At 33.6% G+C, this 18,501-nt stretch overlaps 1 protein-coding gene across 1 annotated transcript in view; it reads left to right on the top strand.

Moving 5' to 3' along the window:
• Positions 1–1,130: 1,130 nt before the first annotated feature.
• LOC140447427 (adenosine deaminase 2-like) overlaps positions 1,131–18,501 on the top strand; it is a 29,922-nt gene continuing 12,551 nt past the window's right edge. Inside the window, exon 1 of the mRNA XM_072540072.1 lies at positions 1,131–1,602. Coding sequence (XP_072396173.1) covers positions 1,211–1,602 — 392 coding nt within the window. The 5' untranslated portion in view covers positions 1,131–1,210. The remainder of the gene's footprint in view (positions 1,603–18,501) is intronic.

The following is an 18,501-nucleotide window of genomic DNA, read 5'->3' as shown; positions in this document are numbered from 1 at the left end:
AGGACACCCTAGAGTATACAAGACGAATATTCCAAATGTAAGTACTTCACGTACAACATTTTATATATATCATTTATCTTAACTTCTCTGTACTATCCAAATGATCATTTTTTACTTATTTTCTATTGCTACCAAAAAAACATAACAAAGTAATCGAAATTCGACTAAAATACCTACAGATAGATATTTATCAATCACAGACAATTAAGATATATTTAAGATTAAATACCTAACTTCATCGTAATAAAATTATTTTGCATACTTTTTCCATATAATAATAAGTTTTATAGAACTTTTGAAAACGATATAGTTTTAAAATTCGGGTACATTAACCTTAGTATGATTAGAGACCGACCGAATGTGATTTTTTTGGCCGAAGCCGAAGCCGATGCCGAAGTTCGGCCTGTAGGATACCTTCGGCCGAAGCCGAAGCCGAAGCCGAAGGTGACTAAAAATATACCTATTACTATTATATGTTAATAATTTAAATAATGTGCATTATATTTTTATTACCTGATATGTGATAAACAAAATTATGAGATAAAAAAGTCAAACATTTATATATTATTTGGTAATAGAAGCGATAATAAAAGTAAATAACAATAAAAAACATTAAAGTCGAAACATTTATAGTCGATGGTCGATGTTTTGCCATTTAGGTATCTAGTCAAAACACCAGGACTAAGAAATATTCAAATGATGATGTTTGAGACATCTTGGCCTATTAATAGAATTTATATCCTACCTACTACCTGACCTGAAAGTTTGTAAAACGTTTTAGTTAAGGGTATAAAATAGGCTGTAAATACTATTCAAATTATCAAAGACTCGCCGAAGCATATTGTTCAGAGTATGATTTTTATATATCTATCGTATAGTATACTGACAGAGCATTTTATTATTCCACCTTCGGCGAAACCTTCGGCTTTGTTTTGGCCGAAGCCGAATTTTGGCCGAAGGTTTAAATATTGGCCGAAGGTGGCCGAAGCCGATGCCGAAGCCGATTAATCGGTCGGTCTCTAAGTATGATGCCAATTTCCTTTTTAGAACTCCCCTATACACTAACCATTAACAGTAATAAAAAGATTCCATTATTTTTTCTATCGATCGTTAAAATAATCAAAGTCCTGGCCTGAATTTGCTGAATCTCTTAGAACCAATTTGGTTATTAATAGATTACGAGCAAAATGTTTATTGTATTTCCATTTCAATGATCAATCGATCGATATCGACAATGAAATACCAAATGTGGCATGTTGTATGTGTGCTATTCACTATAAGTGTGCTTCAAGGTTGTGTTCTCGCGGATTACTGGTCAGAACGAGAGACTCTGATCGACAATGACAGGAACTACGGTTTGGGTGCAACCCTTAAGCTTACCGAAAAGGAACAAAGAGTTAACGATGTTCTTATGAGGTACAAACTGTCGGAATATGATGCTGGATTAAAAGATCTGGATACGTTTCTGGCGGCGCAACACTACTTTAAGGTGAAGGACAAGATTCAGTATTCGAAAGTGTTTGATATAATTAAGAGAATTCCTAAAGGTGCATCTCTACATTCGCATGATGAGGCACTCGTGTCTGAGGACTATTTGTTCAGGTGAGTTTTTGCTATAAATGAATAGATATAATATTATTATTATAACAAAAATAATCAGGGCCAAGCAGCGAGATCCTATTATGCCTGAAAACAAAAAAAATATCATTATAAAACTAGTAACAATTATTAAGTTACAATTAAGTACATCAAACGAAAATTGTGAAACAATAATGCGGTCTTAAATAAATGCAGTCTTATAAATGAAATATCGGAGTATCACATCTATTTTTTAAAAATTTTAACAACAGTTGCCGATATGGTGTCTTGATCCAAATTATTCCAGATATTTAATATTCTGTTTGGCAAGAAGTTCACCCTGGACCTTGCCGTCGTCTGTTCCCTCTTTATCTTATAACGATGGTCTTTTAATCTTTCGTCTTGATTTAAAGTAAATATGGTATTCAGGTTCACAAAATTATATTTTAAAATACGGCATAATTAGGCCACCTCAAAGAAGTCGGTGCTCGAATGCCGTTAGATGAGCCATGGAGAGTCTATCTTCATAATTATGTCTTACACAGCCGAATATCAGTCTTGTAGCTTTACACTGAACATATTCAAGCAAGATTTTATCGCGACTGATATCTGTCCTGAGTGTCTCGGCAAACTCTAGAATAAGTCTGATGTATATTGAGTCAAGTTTAGTAACATAGGTTAGAGATATACGTATAAAACATTTACGGATCAGAAACAGTTTCGAATTTTCACGTTTACACGCCGTCATGTGTTTCCTTTCTTATTGTCTTGTAATTATGGTATGCCTCTTGTGTTTTTGGTTGGATGTATTTCAGGTAAGCTTTTTTCTTTTCTTTGCATTTTTTTCTTCATTTCTGTACAAAACCATAGAGTTCTTCGCCTTGGGAACGATTTTTTTTTATTTATATATCTTTCACCAAGAACTTCCTTGGCCGAGGCTAAGACATTAGACTTAATTTTTGTACAGCTTTCTTCGACTCCGTCACTTTCTGTGATATAGTTGGTGGAAGTTGATACCGAAATAGCTATTAAATACATACATATTAGAATGAAGAAGAAGTTTTGTAAGATTGTTTTAAATTTACATACAATATAGTTCCAAAATTAACAAAACTAGAATAAAATAGAATAGAAATTCGCACCCTTCGTATTAAAAGGGCACATCTCGAAAATCTTTTGGGAAAACGAGATTAAAGCTTGAGCAACTTCATCGTTTTCATTTACTTACCTATAACATTTTTATTTGAAAAGATAGGTAAATAAAAATCAATTACAATTACAAATACAATTTACAATATTTGTACTCTATAATGGATAATCGAAATATTAGAAAAAGATTAATTTAATTAAAAAAAACGTTTCAAAAAATCTCTCCCAAGATAGGCCCCTCTCCCACTAAATTTCTTCCAATTTTGATGGCATCTTACGAATTAAGCCTTTTAATGATTAAAGATACACTATGTTTTTAAGTTACAAATCTAAATATGGCTGTGTAATAATAATGACTCTCAATGATAAAAGTGCCTCTTGTAAAGGAATTAATAAAACACTAAATCGTAAAAGATTAACAAAAAATAACTTTATCCTCAAAAACCTTAAAAAGTAATAGACATGTAGCATACAAATCCAATAACAAAAACTATAAAACTCTTTTTAGGGCAGTCATATAAAAAAACCAGAATTATCTTAACGTTTATAATTTAACACAAAACTAAAATAGTTCTCACAAAAAATTACTGAATTTACTAGACAAAAAAATTAACAAATTTTCTCAACATAAAATCATTCTTCTTTTGTGCGAGCGCTTAAGATTTATCATATTCATTTTTTACAATCAGTCATGTTTGAATAGAATAGAATAGCTAACGACTAGAATAGTACCTAAAGAACTATGAAATATAAAATAGCCAGCATGCTTAAGTTTTTAGTAATAGCGTGTAATAGTCATACAACATTTAAAAAATAAAACAAAGTATTAAAAATTACTATTAGAAAACAGTTACATTAACATATTATTATAGTAACAGGCATGATAAGGGTCAATAAGTCTCTTAGAAATTAATTCTTTGAGATCCTGTTGCTTATTTAAACTTAACTCAAATGGCGCACTATAAACTGTTTTGATGGATATTTCTTCATTATCCAACATTTTCTTTCTTTTGTTTCTAACATTTATTTGTTTAAACGCGTCTTTGTATGATGTCTTATATTGAAAAGAGAATGTATTCCTTTTCGTAAATTTCATAATTTTGATGTGATTCCATACGATGGTATTCCTCTCTTCGTCAACGTTGAAATTATATCCCAACTTGACTTGTAAATCTTTCAAGTCGTAAACGAAATCATGATTCAAAGTATGAACGATACAAGGTTTCCCCGATTATGACCTTTTATAAGGAATTTGTGAGTTATGCCCTTTAAGTTTTTATAGTAGTGACTGCAAACATGTATAAAGAAGCTATGTATTTATTTTTGTTTTGGCCACAACAATTATCTGTTACAAATGTTACGTTAACTTCATGTTCACCTGCATCCTCACAAACCTTTTTTAAAAAGTCTAGAACGCAACTTCCAATCTCCACTGCACCTCTTTTTCCTTGGGTCTCATCCCAGAAACAGCAATGCACGTCACCATAGCTTTTATAATCCTCTTCATTGTTGTAGGTATTCAATTGGGATTTATAATAAAACGATGATATTTCTCCATTGGGACTTTGCATTATCGCTTGAACATCGTAGCAAACGCATAAATTATATTTGTCAAGAGTCATTCTATCATTCTCTTTTCTGCTCGGCTTAATTCCTTTTCTCCTAGGTGAGTATTATATTTGACTTTGAGACGAAGCCTTTGATCAGCAGAAGAGTTTTTGTACTGTAAATAAAGATCGCATTGATCTTTCTTGGGTTGAAAAAAAACCAAATTAAAATGGGTAGTTAAAATCTCATAAAACAAATGAAACTTTCCAGGATCTCGGGAATTATTCTTCTGTTTTTCTTGAAAGTCTCTAAACAAGTCAGTAATACTTTTCGATCCACTTATGAACTCTCTTCGTCGCAACTAAAAATGCAAAATAATATATAAGTAGTTTATATATATTAGTAAATTATTAACTTACGTTTGGGTCCTTATCGCAACTGTTTTCCCATTCATCAGGTGGATGTGAAACATTAAGAAGGTTCATAATTCTTCGCGATCATGATGACATATTTCTTCAATTTTTTTGCAATGTATCTGTAAGAGGTTAAGATATAGTTACCCTCTTATTTACTACTTGTTAGTACATAAATTATTAATAATAATTAAAGCCTTAGTATCGAAAAACTTTGTAGTTTATGGACACAACTAAGAAACTCATTGAATTATTTTAGTATTACAAGGATTTAACTCTCAATGATATTGTAAATCAAACAGATATTTCTGTAATAACAAGAATCCTTTAGATATAGTTCCAAAAATCATACAATAATTTTAGTAATATAAAGAACTTTTTTTAAATAAACCCATAAATTTTCGGAAGTTTTAGTAATATACAGCATTTAATCTTAATGTGCCTTTATAAAACAAAAATATAAAATAACACGTACCTCTAGTTTTGTAATAGTTCAACTCGTAATGGGAGCGCTCACTAACACACCTGCTTCGACAGACATCGGCACCTTATTGAATGGCTCTATCTCGCGGGAAGATGTGTTGGCGGAGAGGGGAGTACGAAAGGGTCACATTATATCGGGACTTGCTTTATATTCTCTGTTTTTAATTTCTGTCCAGGTCAAGTTGTTGTACTAGTAGTTTTGTGCCCATTCATATCAAAAACCCATTTTCGAGATGTGCCCTTTTAATACTAAGGGTGCGAATGCTTTATTGTCACTAAAAATGGTACAATTTTATGGACAAAGCTTACAAAAAGTCAGAACATAACAATAACAATTAAAATTCACTGAAATTACATAAATCATTAATATCACAAAATAAAAGATAATAAAATAAACAATCCATTGCAAAATATAAATAAATCGCATATTGCATAACAAAACCTAACGAACTAATAAGTTTAAGTTGCTGCATATGATATTGTTCGTTAAACTCTTCTACTAAATACTACGGTTTTACAGATAGAAAGGCTTTTGTCATTTTAAAGAACTTGGGGAAACATGTTGCAGATTTAATTTGTAAAAGGAAGTGGTTGTATAGTTTTTTTCCCGAATATAAAATAGATCTCTTTTCTAACCATTGGACGAAATCGTTAAATAAACATCAAAGAATGAATTTTTGGTGGAGTAGTCATGATTAGGTTTTGCTGAAAAAACATTTAGGGGTTTACGAATTAAGCAGTTTCTAAAATATATGAAGAGGGAGGCGTTAAAATCCCGTGATTTTTAAAGCAGCTTCTGCAGTGTGTTGTTCTGAGGCCAAACAGATACCGTATTGCTCCTTTTGTAATTTAAAAATAACATCAGATTCGGCAGCTGTACTAGAACCCCAAAAAGAAAGACTATATTGAAGAAGAGGCACGAACAAAGAAAAATATGTTATTTTTATAAAGATGCTAAATTGACTTTCTTCCAGGGCCGCCGCTAAGGTATTGGCCGCCCGTGTGCAACTTAATATTTGCCGCCCCCCTTCCAACACTTTAGACATACATAGGTACTATTATTTAAAGAAATGTGCAGAAAATGCATAATATAACAATAATAAAAAGAGAAATCAAACTTTCAAATGGAGTAAAGTAATAAAACATAAGGACGGTATTAGATTTTAGTTTTGATACAGGGCAGCGACAGCCGCTTATACGTATCTCAATCTCTTTAGGTCTCCTCAGAGCGGTATAGAGTAGTGGCTATACCGCTCTGAGGAGACCTAAAGAGGTCGAAATACGTATAAGCGGCTGTCGCTGCCCTGTATCAAAACTAAAATCTAATACCGTCATTATTTTATAACAATAATTTGTAAATAAATAAATACTTACTTGAACATTTAGACTAATCTCCATGATCCAACGTCCATATATTATCCTAATGTGTATCCTAATGTATATCCTAATATGCTAATATCCCATCCTAATACTCTAATTTAAACGTCCTTTATCCTAATTTAATAACCATGATCCAACGTCCAGAATATGTATATCCTAATTTAAGGTTCAGGTGGTTTCAGGTTCAGGTTCAGGCGTTTCAGCATCAGCACTCGCACTATCGCTATTATTGTCATCAAATCCTCCATCTCTATCCGCAGGAATATTCAATTGTTTGGTACTTTTTTCTATGGTTTGGACTTTGCTTGAAGTTGAAGGTTCTAAATTTATATCCGAGTCTTCTATATTTTCATGTATGTTTTTCATCAAAAATGATTCCAGTGCACCGCTAAGTTTTTTTTTCTCCTCAGTTTTTGCCCCTTTTATTTTTCTATATTGAAAGCCTGAAAGTTGTTTTGTTTTTCTTTCCGACATTTTGAAATTATCACTTCAGAACGAAGCCGGGCGAATTTAACAAAATAAATCCAAAGATCCAAGATCTCGACGTTACTTCGAAATACAGTACCTACAGTGCAAAGGAAACGGGTACACTACTATATTTTACAAACAAAATCGTTTATCAAAAGCGTGTCTAAATTCATCGAATTCTCAACTAAGACTGAACATAAGACATAATAACCCATCTATAAACATAACCATAGGAACAATATTATAACTAAGAAACTTTACAACCACTTGCCTAAATTCTTGTAAAGTATTTACGTGTGAAATCCCAAATAACTGAAGTCCGAAAGCCGCCGGCCGCTTTGAATTAAAAAGTATTCCCGAAACTGCTTTATGACTGTACCTGCAAAAGGGCGGTAGTTCACAGAATTATCTGAATCATTACTATTTAATTATTTGAATTTATTTTCGTTTTAAAAAAGTATTATCATCAGTGTACTGCTTTTGGCCGCCCCTATTGGTGGCCGCCCGTGTGCGATGCACACTTGGCACACATGGTAGCGGCGGCTCTGCTTTCTTCCAAACAAATCTTATTAAATAGCAGACTGAAGCTAGTTTTTTTTTATTAGAAAAAGATGTCGCATCCACCAAAAGGTTATTAGCGACGGAACAAAATATAAATAACAAAGTTAAACACCTACAGATTATGAGATTTTATTTTTAAAATAAGCTTTTAAGTCACTGGAAACACACTTGTCTATCGGCTCCGACAAATCACTTAAAATTGCCTCTCGTGCAATCCTGTCAGCTTCTTCATTTTCTGTTATTCCGACGTGTGAGGGAACCCATAAAAATTGGACGCTTCTTCCATGTTCATGAGCTTGGGAAAGCTGGTATTTTAGCAACTTTTTAAAAGGATGTTTCGTAAAAATGTGTTTTAATGAATTTAGAGAGCTAAGGGAATCTGTTATGATCAGGGCTTTTGTGAGTGTAAGCTCGTTAAGAAGTTTCACAGCACGGTATATGGCATAGAGTTCAGCTGAATATGTGCTGCATGCTGGGGGTAAACGGAAAAGAAGATTGTTTTCTAAAGAAACGATTGATGCCACCACTCCGTCTTCGGATTTAGATGCATCTGTGTAGATTTTATGGTACTCGGGGTACTTATTTATGAGGGCCTCAAACTTAGACCGAATTAGAGAATGATGTGTATTAGATTTATCTAGATACTCTAGAGATGCATCAAAAGTTGGTATATCGATCAGCCAAGGCTCGGGGTATTTAATATCCGAGGAGAAAACCTCCGGAAAATTAATCTTTAGGTTCTGAAGAATGGATTTAATTCTTTCGTAATATGGGTTTTTAGTATAGCGAATATCTTGGAATAAGTTTAAATATTTATTTGTAAAAGTGTTTTGATATATTGGCTTTGAAGTATTGCCCGCGACTGAGGCTGCATGTGATAGAGCGAGGTACATGCGGCGGTGATGTAGCGATGGTTCTCCTAAAAGAGCATAAATGTGTATATAAATACAGGTGTAGTTGGGAAAGCCCCTAAGATTAATCTAAGACTTTTATTATGAATAATATCTAATGATTTCAGTAGAGATTTATTAGCAGTAGAATAGGCAATTGCTCCATAATCTAGCTTAGAACGTATTAAAGATTTATACAGGAGGAGTAGAGTGGATTGGTCTGAGCCCCAGTTTTTATTACAGAGAGATCTTAAAACATTTAATCTTTTATTACAGGAAAGGATTAGTTGGAGATGTGATATTTCCATGTTAACTTTGAATCGAAGATTAAACCCAAGCATTTGTGGTGATCTCTAAACTCCAGCTGTTTCTCATACATTCTTAGGTTAGGAAGTTGTGGCAAGGAGCTTGAAGAGAATACGACTCCTATTGATTTTTCTACTGAAAATTGAAAACCTGTAAAGTTGGACCAATTTTCGAGAGTATCTAAAAAGTTTTGAAGAATTGATGACATTGAGGAAATATTTTTACCTTTAATAGATACCACTAGGTCATCAGCGTATAAACGGGCCTGTAAGGGGGCTTGAATGTTTTTGATGATGTCGTTTATTGCTACCAGAAATAGTGTTGCACTGAGTATGGATCCTTGGAGTGTACCATTTTCCAAACTATAAATACTTGAAAAGATATTATTTATTTTTTCTTGAAAAGATCTGTTATTTAAAAAGTCTTGGATGAAAGCAAGGCAGTGACTTTGAATATTCCATTTATGAAGTTGTCTTAAAATGTTGTATTTCAAGGCTTTATTAAATGCACATTCTAAGTCAAAAAATATAGCAACACATTTTTGGTTTGTAGCAAGAGCTTCATGTATTTCACTTTCCAAATCTAAAATGTTGTCTGTGGATGACCGATCTTTTCTAAAGCCATTTTGCTCGGAGATTAAGAAATTAGAACTTTCTAAAACCCATGAGAGTCTGGAGTTTTTTGTAATTTAAAAATAACATAGGATTGGGCAGCTGTACTAGAACCCCAAAAAAGAAGACCATATCGAAGATGAGCCTCGAACAAAGAAAAATATGTTATTTTCTTCAAAACAGATCTCATTGCATAGCAGGCTGAGGCTAGTTTCTTACTTAAAAAATCGATATGAAGGGACCATTTAAGGTTGCTCTATATCAAAATACCAAAAAATTTTACAGAATCAACGATACTGATCTGGCTGTTATTAAGAAGCAAGGGTTGAAGAGCTCTTTTATAGGATAATGCTACTGTCTTATCCACGTTAAAAGAGAGTAAATTAGATTCAGACCAGGTTTTTATTTAAATTAGATCAGAAGTTATAGCTACATGAAGAGTTGCAATATTAGAGTTTCTCCAGATGATACTGGTAGCATAATCCGAAAAAACGGCCTAAGGAAAAGAACCATTTTCCATCGATTTTTAAATTAGTGATGTCATTTATAAAGATCAGGAAAGGGAAAGTTATTTTGTGACTAGAGTCACTATCATTTGCTCTAACTAGTTGTTTCCTATTTCCCAAGTAAGATTGGAACCAATTCAAAGAAATACCTTGAATTTCATAAAAATTTAGTTTTTTTTTATCAAAATGTCGTGATTTACACAATCAAATTTGGCATAGTAACACAAAACAGTGACATTGTAAAGATTATTGTTTTTTTATAGCCCTTTTTCTATCCGAATTGTCGAATAAAGGCCTCTCCCATTTCTCGCCATTCATCCCTGTTGTGTGCTAGGCGTTTCCACATTGGTCCTGCGACTCTTTTGATATCGTCGATCCAGCTCATTTGAGGTCTTCCTCTTGGTCTCTTCGCATCGTACGGTCGCCAGTTTCCGACTTATTTGTTCCATCTACCATCTTCGAGACGTTCGTTGTGTCCAGCCCATTTCCATTTTAATTTAGCTGCTTGTTTCGCGGCGTCCTTTATTTTTGTTTTGTTCCGGATTGCTTCGTTCGTTTGCCGATCTATTGGTGAGATACCAAGCATCTGTCGTTCCATGGCTTGCTGAGTTTTTCGAATCTTGTCCATGTTCTTTTTTGTGAATGTCCAGGTTTGAGCTCCGTAAGTGATAACGGGAAGGATACAAGAATCGAACACTTTGGTTCGAAGGTTTTGGGGTATCTTTTTGTCTTTCAGTATGTATAAGAGTTTTCCAAATGCGGCCCATCCCATTCTTACTCGTCTGCTTATTTCAATAGTTTGGTTTTCTTTGTTTACCTTGATATTCTGACCCAGATATATGTATTCTTCTACATGTTCCACTTTTGTTCCTTGGATGGTTATCGTCGGTTGATCATCTTTATTCGACATTAGCTTCCTTTTACTCAGATTCATTTTCAGTCCTTTTTTTATGGATTCCGTATGAAGCTCATCGATCATCGTCTTCAGTTCTTTCCAGCTGTCGGCTATTAGTACTACGTCATCTGCATATCTTAGATGGTTTAAATACTTTCCGTTTATCGATAGTCCCTTCGTTTCCCAATTTAGTGATTTAAAGATTCTTCAAGTGCGGCAGTAAATAGTTTTGGAGATATGGTGTCTCCCTGTCTTACTCCTCGGTTGATTTTTATTGGCCTCGTTTTCATTCCGTTATCCATCGTGACTACCATTTTAGCGTGTTGATATATATTATGTATTAATATCCTATATCTAGAATCTATTCTGCTGTTGACCAGTGCTTCCTCAATAGCCCATAATTCTATGCTGTCAAAAGCTTTCTCGTAGTCTATAAATGCTAAACAGATTGGTAAATTGTATTCGTTAACTTTTTTTATTAGGACCTTTAGTGTGTGAAGATGGTCACATGTACTGAACCCTTTTCTAAATCCGGCTTGCTCTACTGCTTGATATACATCGAACTTTTTGTTGTCAATCTATTTGTAATTATTTTTGTGAATGTTTTATAAAGTTGTGATAGTAGTGATATTGGACGATAATTTTTCAGATCTGTATTGTCCCCTTTTTTGTGTATTAATATTGTGTTAGCAGTATTCCATTCCTTTGGTATGTTTCCTTCAAATAGGCATTTATTAAAAAGTATTTTTAGGTACCTGATGACTTCTTCTCCGCCTTCTTTCAACATTTCTGCCAGAATTCCATTACTACCCGGTGCTTTATTTCTTTTCAATTCTTTAATTGCATTTTCTATTTCTACTTCGCTTATTTCGGGCATTACTTCAGAATTTACGTTTGTTATTTGTCTTTTCAGATTTTGCTTTGAAGAGTTTGATATCTGAGCTTTGCTTGTTTCTAGTTGGCCTTGTTGATTTTTCATAGTTATAATATTTTTCTTTCCTAATTTCGGTTTGGTATATTTCAGACTTCGATTTTTCTCTATCACTCTTTCTACATGTTCTTGTTGATGTTTTTTAATATCGTCTTTTATCTGTTTTCGTATGGATCGATTAAGTTCTTTGTATTCTGTGGTATTTCTTTTGTTTAGTGACAGGAGCTCTTTTCGTTGTTTCAGCATATTCTTCGATTCTGCACTTATTTTGGATTTTTTGTTGTTATGGCGGGTTGCTACTTCTGAGCTAGCATTCAATAGTTCTTTTGTTATAACTGAGTTAATTTTATTAACGCTGAGTTGTTCTAGATTCAGTGCTTGGGCGGTTTTTAATTTGCTAGCATATTTTTCTTTATCGACTTTTAGCTTTTCTGTGTCTATTTGTATCGTGTTATTAAAGTTAATTCTACGTTTGCTATACTTAATCCTTAGTTTAGCTCTAACCATTCTGTGATCACTAACTAGAGAGACATTATTTATTACTGTTACATCTTCTACGATACCTTTCTTGTTGCACATGATGTAATCGATTTCGTTCCTTGTTTTTCCTTCTGGTGATAACCACGTCCACTTTCTTTGCGGTTTTTTCTTATAAAATGTGTTCATTACGAAATATTTGTTGCTATGTAGGAAGTTAACCAGGGTTTCTCCTCTCTCATTTCTAACACCATAGCCGAATTCACCAATATAGTTTTCGCTTTCTTCTAGTCGTTGTCCAATCTTAGCGTTGAAATCTCCTATTATAAGTGTGTAAGTGCTGTGATAGTTCGTGTTGGTTTTGTATTATTTTCTCGTAGAACTCATCTATCTCTTCATCGGGGTGTGTTGAAGTTGGGAGCGTACACTTGAATGATTTTTAGGGTGATTTTCTCGTTTATATTCATCACAATCATTGCAATTCTTTCTGAGATTCCCACATATTGTTCTATTTTATTAGCATGTTTCTTAGAAACCAGAAATCCTACGCCGTTTAGACTTTGTTCTTTGTGCCCTTTGTAATACAAGATGTTACCTGATTGCAATGTTATGCGCTCCTCACCTTTCCTTTTTACCTCTGCGAGACCAATTATGTCCCACTTTAGGTCCTTTATTTCTTCTTATAGCTCATAGATTTTTTCATCTCTGTTTAAGGACCTTACATTGAGTGTTGCTATATTCAAGTTTGTTGTTTTTAGCGATTTCTTGCTTGCTTCCCCCAGATTCCATGAAGCTGTCCTTTTTTATAAAGGAGTGGGACTTGCCAACATTGTATGATCTACCCACCTGGGGACTTACTCCTATCGTTTTAGAATTCGCCATCATTTTGGGGAGGTTATTAGCCTTAAAACACCGCGCTGGCCAGACGTGTTGGTGAGTGTATTCAGCCGTCCATTCTGTATCAGACGCTGTTCGTAGCCGTCCACTCTGGATCAGACGCTACAGTTTGTGATCTTATACTATCCCTAAAATCAAGGGTTGCCAGGTCCGCCATCTTCGCCGTATCGAAAGTGTTCTTCGTCGCCTTGGATGCCGTTCTGGACTTCATCCGTGACCCTGGACAAGGGATCCTTAACAGGTGCTAGCTTCCCGGGTCAAGAAGCTCCTGGAATCTGCGGAGGGCAGGGATTAATTCACTTTCCCTGATAGGACTATCCAATAGAATCCAAGGGACTCCAAAGGAGTTCCTACCCACTACCCGCGATTATTGTTTAGTGATTGGTAAACCTCATGTAGTTATTAGTTTTAATAATTAGAGTAGGAATAATAAGCGCTGTCTTTAGGCACTATGGAAATATACCTTTTTCAAAGGAATGATTAATTAGTGAGACCAGTACTTCCAACACATTTCTCGGAAAATTTGAGAAAAATTTTATGGATAGTCCTACAGTATTACAGGAAGATTTGATTTTGATACTATTGATTGTTTGAATTAATTTAGATTTATCAACTGGTCTTATAAATAATGAATTCGATACGGTTTTTGAATCGGGGAAATAGTAAATGGAATCTTGTTGTGGCAAATTAGTTGATGTTATCTTTTTAGTCACATTACCGAAGGGTTCATTTCGATTTTTAGTGTTTGGAAGGAAAAATTTTTGAGCTGTGTTAGTTCTATTTTGAAGATTAGCTTAATAGCTTTTAAAATATCTGATTCTCTTAAACTTGCTAGAAAATATCGACTATTCGAGTTATTGGTTAATCTAACTCTTGGTGGTGTCAAAGGATCCAGATTTATCGATGGTTCCAAAGTGTGTTGATGAAATTAATATGAGAATGGAAAAGATTCTTAAATTTAGAAATTTCGATGGCCTGCTTGTCTGTGAGCATTTTTGTGATTTCCACTTTATTTTGTTGTTGCTGGAAATGGTAATTAGATTTTCCAAGCTAACGGGGCTTCGGATGTTCTTCGGACTAGGATATTTGACTCGGATGGCCAAATTTCCTTATTAAACAATAAGTCAATGGATGCCGTTACATTTTATGATTTTTTTAAATGGGGAACCACTCGCTGTGTCGGCATCTTGAAGGAAGGCATAACATCTTATATATTCCGTTATACCTAGCTTTTTTTTAATAAAGTGAACCACTTGTATTAGGGTGTAAATTGGAGGTAATTTGTTAATAACTGCATAATGACATTATCTTCTGTAATTTTTGGCTTTTACTCTGGACTTGATTCGAAAACCGCTATTATTTAATATGTATTCGGAATCTATATTCAGAAAAGCATTAAACGAGATTCAAGGTGAAATCAAGATTAACAGAACCAGCATAGACAACATCAGATACACTGATGATACCGTCCTAATAGCAAGCAACGCACAAGAACTACAAAATATAATAAATGTGGTAGTTGGTCATAGCGAAATGTTCGTTTTACTTCTAAATGTTTCCAAAACTAAAATTCTAGTATTTTCAAAGATACCAACAAACGTACATTTGTATGCCAAGGGACAAATAATAGAATAGGTAACTTCCATAAAATATTTGGGAGCAAATATCAAGAGCCAATGTAACAAAAAAAAAAGAAATTCTATCAAGAATCGTACAAGCGAGGAAAACACATGAACATAAAAAGATTTTTTACAAGATTATACCTAAGTCTAGAGCTTAGAATACTATCAATATTAATTTCCTACTTTTGCGTAAATTATACTATACTAATAAATTAATTTTATCAGTCAAAACTAAGTGGTTTTATACTTTCGAATGGTTATAATTTTAATAATAACATTCTACAACCAAAATATTGTTTATTTACAAAAATTTGTTATAAAATATGTTTTCTTGTGAGACTAGTATATTTTGTAATTACTGCACTAAACGATAAAACAAATTACAAAACAGGTCACTGGTTCACAACAGTATCGTACTGTGTAGTAAATAAAATGAGCTTATTGTTATTAATTACATTGACGATAGGATGCAGTACAAGTCCCACTATGTTTTCATTTGAACACAATAAAGAAAAATTTGACTTAGGTTGCCTGCCTGAAGGGAGACGTGCTGCAATTTTGTTTATATTTAGTGTATTTTCGTTTTTATTGATAATTTCTATGTTTCGATAAGAAATCATTTCTAAAAAATACAGTAGCACTAAAAAATAACTTAAAATTAAATTGAAATAAACGATGCCAAAGTGCTGTTATTGAAACTTTTGAAAATACTACTGCTACTCGCGGAAAAAAGTTGTATATTGCTTTGTTTCAAAAAAGAAAGCTTGTTTTAAGCCTAAATAAATAATTAAATAATTACCATAAATACTCCTGATACTGATAGTCAGAGCTCGGATTTATATGTAACAAAAATTGAAGAGAAGGCGACTATATAGGCAAATATTTTTGTTAATAAACACAGCATAAATCTTAACATATATAGGCAATATGGGCAAATAACTTGTTTATTATTTATTATACAATGTGAATTAATTTAAGAAAAACTTATATATACATATATATATATATATATATATATATATATATATATATATATATATATATATATATATATATATATATATATATATATATATATATATATATATATATATTTATACAACATAACATTAGTAATATAATAAATTAATAACTAAATAATTATTAGTTGAAATTGTAGCATCATTAACAACAACTATGTCTAAGTTTACGTTCACACAGACTGCTATGGCGCGATTAGCGATGCGATGTTTTGCTATGCTATGCGTTACATTACTATTATATGTGGGTGTTCAGCAACAACAACAACAACATTCTTGAAAACCAAACCGAAGCGCATACTAGCCGCTACTAGCATTGCATCGCATTGCTATAAATCACGTGCTATTTGAACAAGGCGCTTAAGATACAAGTGATTGATATTATTGCATAGCAAAGCATCGCATCGCTGATCGCGCCATAGCAGTCTGTGTGAACATACACTTAGACAAATCATAGCATGTGATTCGTCTTTAAAAAGACAACCACATGCAAGGATTATAGTAAAATTCTCCTGTTAGTGATTCCATAGTCAATCATGAGGAAAAAACCAGAAAAGAACCTTATAATACTTCCCGACATGGTAAGTATTTGTTCTTACATTTTGTTTACTCTCAATAAACACCAAACTCTGATTGTAGATGTATGTATGTTACTTAAAAACATAAATGATGTGTCCTCGATAAGTTACTAACTTACTAATAGTGATATTTTCCTTTTATTGACTTCCCCTTCTAATATGGGTAACCAGATCCTACTGCACTCTGTCGAGGAATTTGCTACGCAATTAAATTAAATTAATTTAATTGCGTTGCAAATTTGTTATTAATTTATCAATCAAGTTAAAGTTGATTTCATGTAATCTTACAATTAAGTCATCCTAGGAACGCAACCAAGTTAAACAACTAAAAGAAGAAAATAACATCCAACGAGAAATCAATCAATTCGAAGAAATAATTAAGAAAACTAAACAAGATCTGCTAAAACCAAACAAAGAAACAAAGAAGAAATCTTGGATGACTCCAGAAATCCTTCACTTAATGGAACGCAGAAGGTTAATTAAAGGAAATAAAGATAAATATAAAAAATGCAGGCTTACATCAGAAGAAAAATAAGAGAAGCTAAAGAAAAAGAAGCTGTAGAGAAATGTAAAGAAATAGAAAGACTACAAGCCAAGCATGACAATTTTAATGTACACAAAAAGGTAAAAGAAATAACGGGTACTTTTAAAAAGAGAACACAAATGAAACTCATAGACACCAATGGAAAATTAATCATTGACACCCAAGAGATGAAAGACAAATGGAGAATATATTTGGAGACACTTTTTCAAGATCAAAGAACGGATTATAGGCATCCATTTTCAGAGAGGATGACGGGCCCGGACATACTTAAATCCGAGGTAGAAGAAGCAATAAAACGGATGAAAAGCAGGAAAGCTGTAGGGCCTGATAATATCGAAGCTGAATTTTTAAAACTCTTGGAGGAAGAGGGAATAAATTGGATCACGGCTGTCTTGAATAAAATATAGAATACAGGAATCATCCCTGATAAATGGCTAGAATCAGAATTCATAGCGATACCTAAAAAACAGGGGGCTAAAAAGTGCGAAGAATATCGAACAATCAGCCTAATGAGCCACATGTTGAAACTGTTTCTTAGAGTCATCCATGGAAGAATTTATATGAAGTGCGAGGAACAAATATCGGACAGACAGTTCGGCTTCATTAACGTAGTGGGTACCAGAGAGGCACTTTTCGGAGTACAGGTACTGATTCAAAGATGCAGGGACGTTAACTGCGACGTATACGCTTGCTTGATCGACTATGAAAAGGCATTTGACAGAGTTCAACATCAAAAGATGATAAACATTTTAAAAGAAGCAGACCTGGATGACAAAGACCTCAGAATAATTTCAGAACTATACTGGAATCAGACCGCATACATGAAAATTAACGGAGAAGAAACAGATCACATAAAAATACTACGCGGAGTTAGACAGGGATGTATCCTATTGCCGTTGATATTTAATATGTACTCAGAGAAAATTTTTAACGAGGCTCTTTACGGAATAGACGAAGGCATCCTTCTAAATGGTGAAAGAGTAAACAATGTTAGATATGCCGACGACACCATGGTGATAGCAGATAGTTTAGAGGGACTTCAGAGGCTAATGGACAGAATAAACGAGTACAGTCAACAGTACGGACTAAACATTAATACCCACAAAACGAAACAAATGATTATCAGCAAGGAGAATATAAATGGGGCTCATCTTTACATTAATGGGACGCAGATAGAGCGAGTAAAACAGTATTGCTACCTGCGAACTATTATAAACGAACAGTGGAGCAATGTACAGGAAATAAAGTGCCGCATAGGAAAGGCAAGAACGATCTTTAACAAAATGAGCGCCATCTTCAAAAGTCACAACATATCCCTAGATACAAAAGACATTTGAGATGCTATGTTTTCTCTGTGTTGTTGTACGGGGCGGAGGCATGGACGCTTATAGACACCACTATTAAAAAACTTGAAGCATTTGAGATGTGGCTTTATAGAAGAATGCTGAGAATATCATGGACAGCAAGGATCACGAACAAGAAAGTTCTAGAAAAAATGAAGAAGGAACCAGAGATTGTGTTTACGATCAAACGCATAAAATTGCAATATCTGGGGCACGTTATGAGAAATCAGCACTGTTACTCCCTGCTGCAGTCTATATTGCAAGGTAAAGTCAAAGGTAAGCGAGGACCCGGTAGAAGGAGA

Source organism: Diabrotica undecimpunctata, chromosome 8, assembly GCF_040954645.1.
Source record: "Diabrotica undecimpunctata isolate CICGRU chromosome 8, icDiaUnde3, whole genome shotgun sequence".
NCBI lineage: Eukaryota > Metazoa > Arthropoda > Insecta > Coleoptera > Chrysomelidae > Diabrotica > Diabrotica undecimpunctata.
This window is presented reverse-complemented; position numbering and strand designations above follow the sequence as displayed.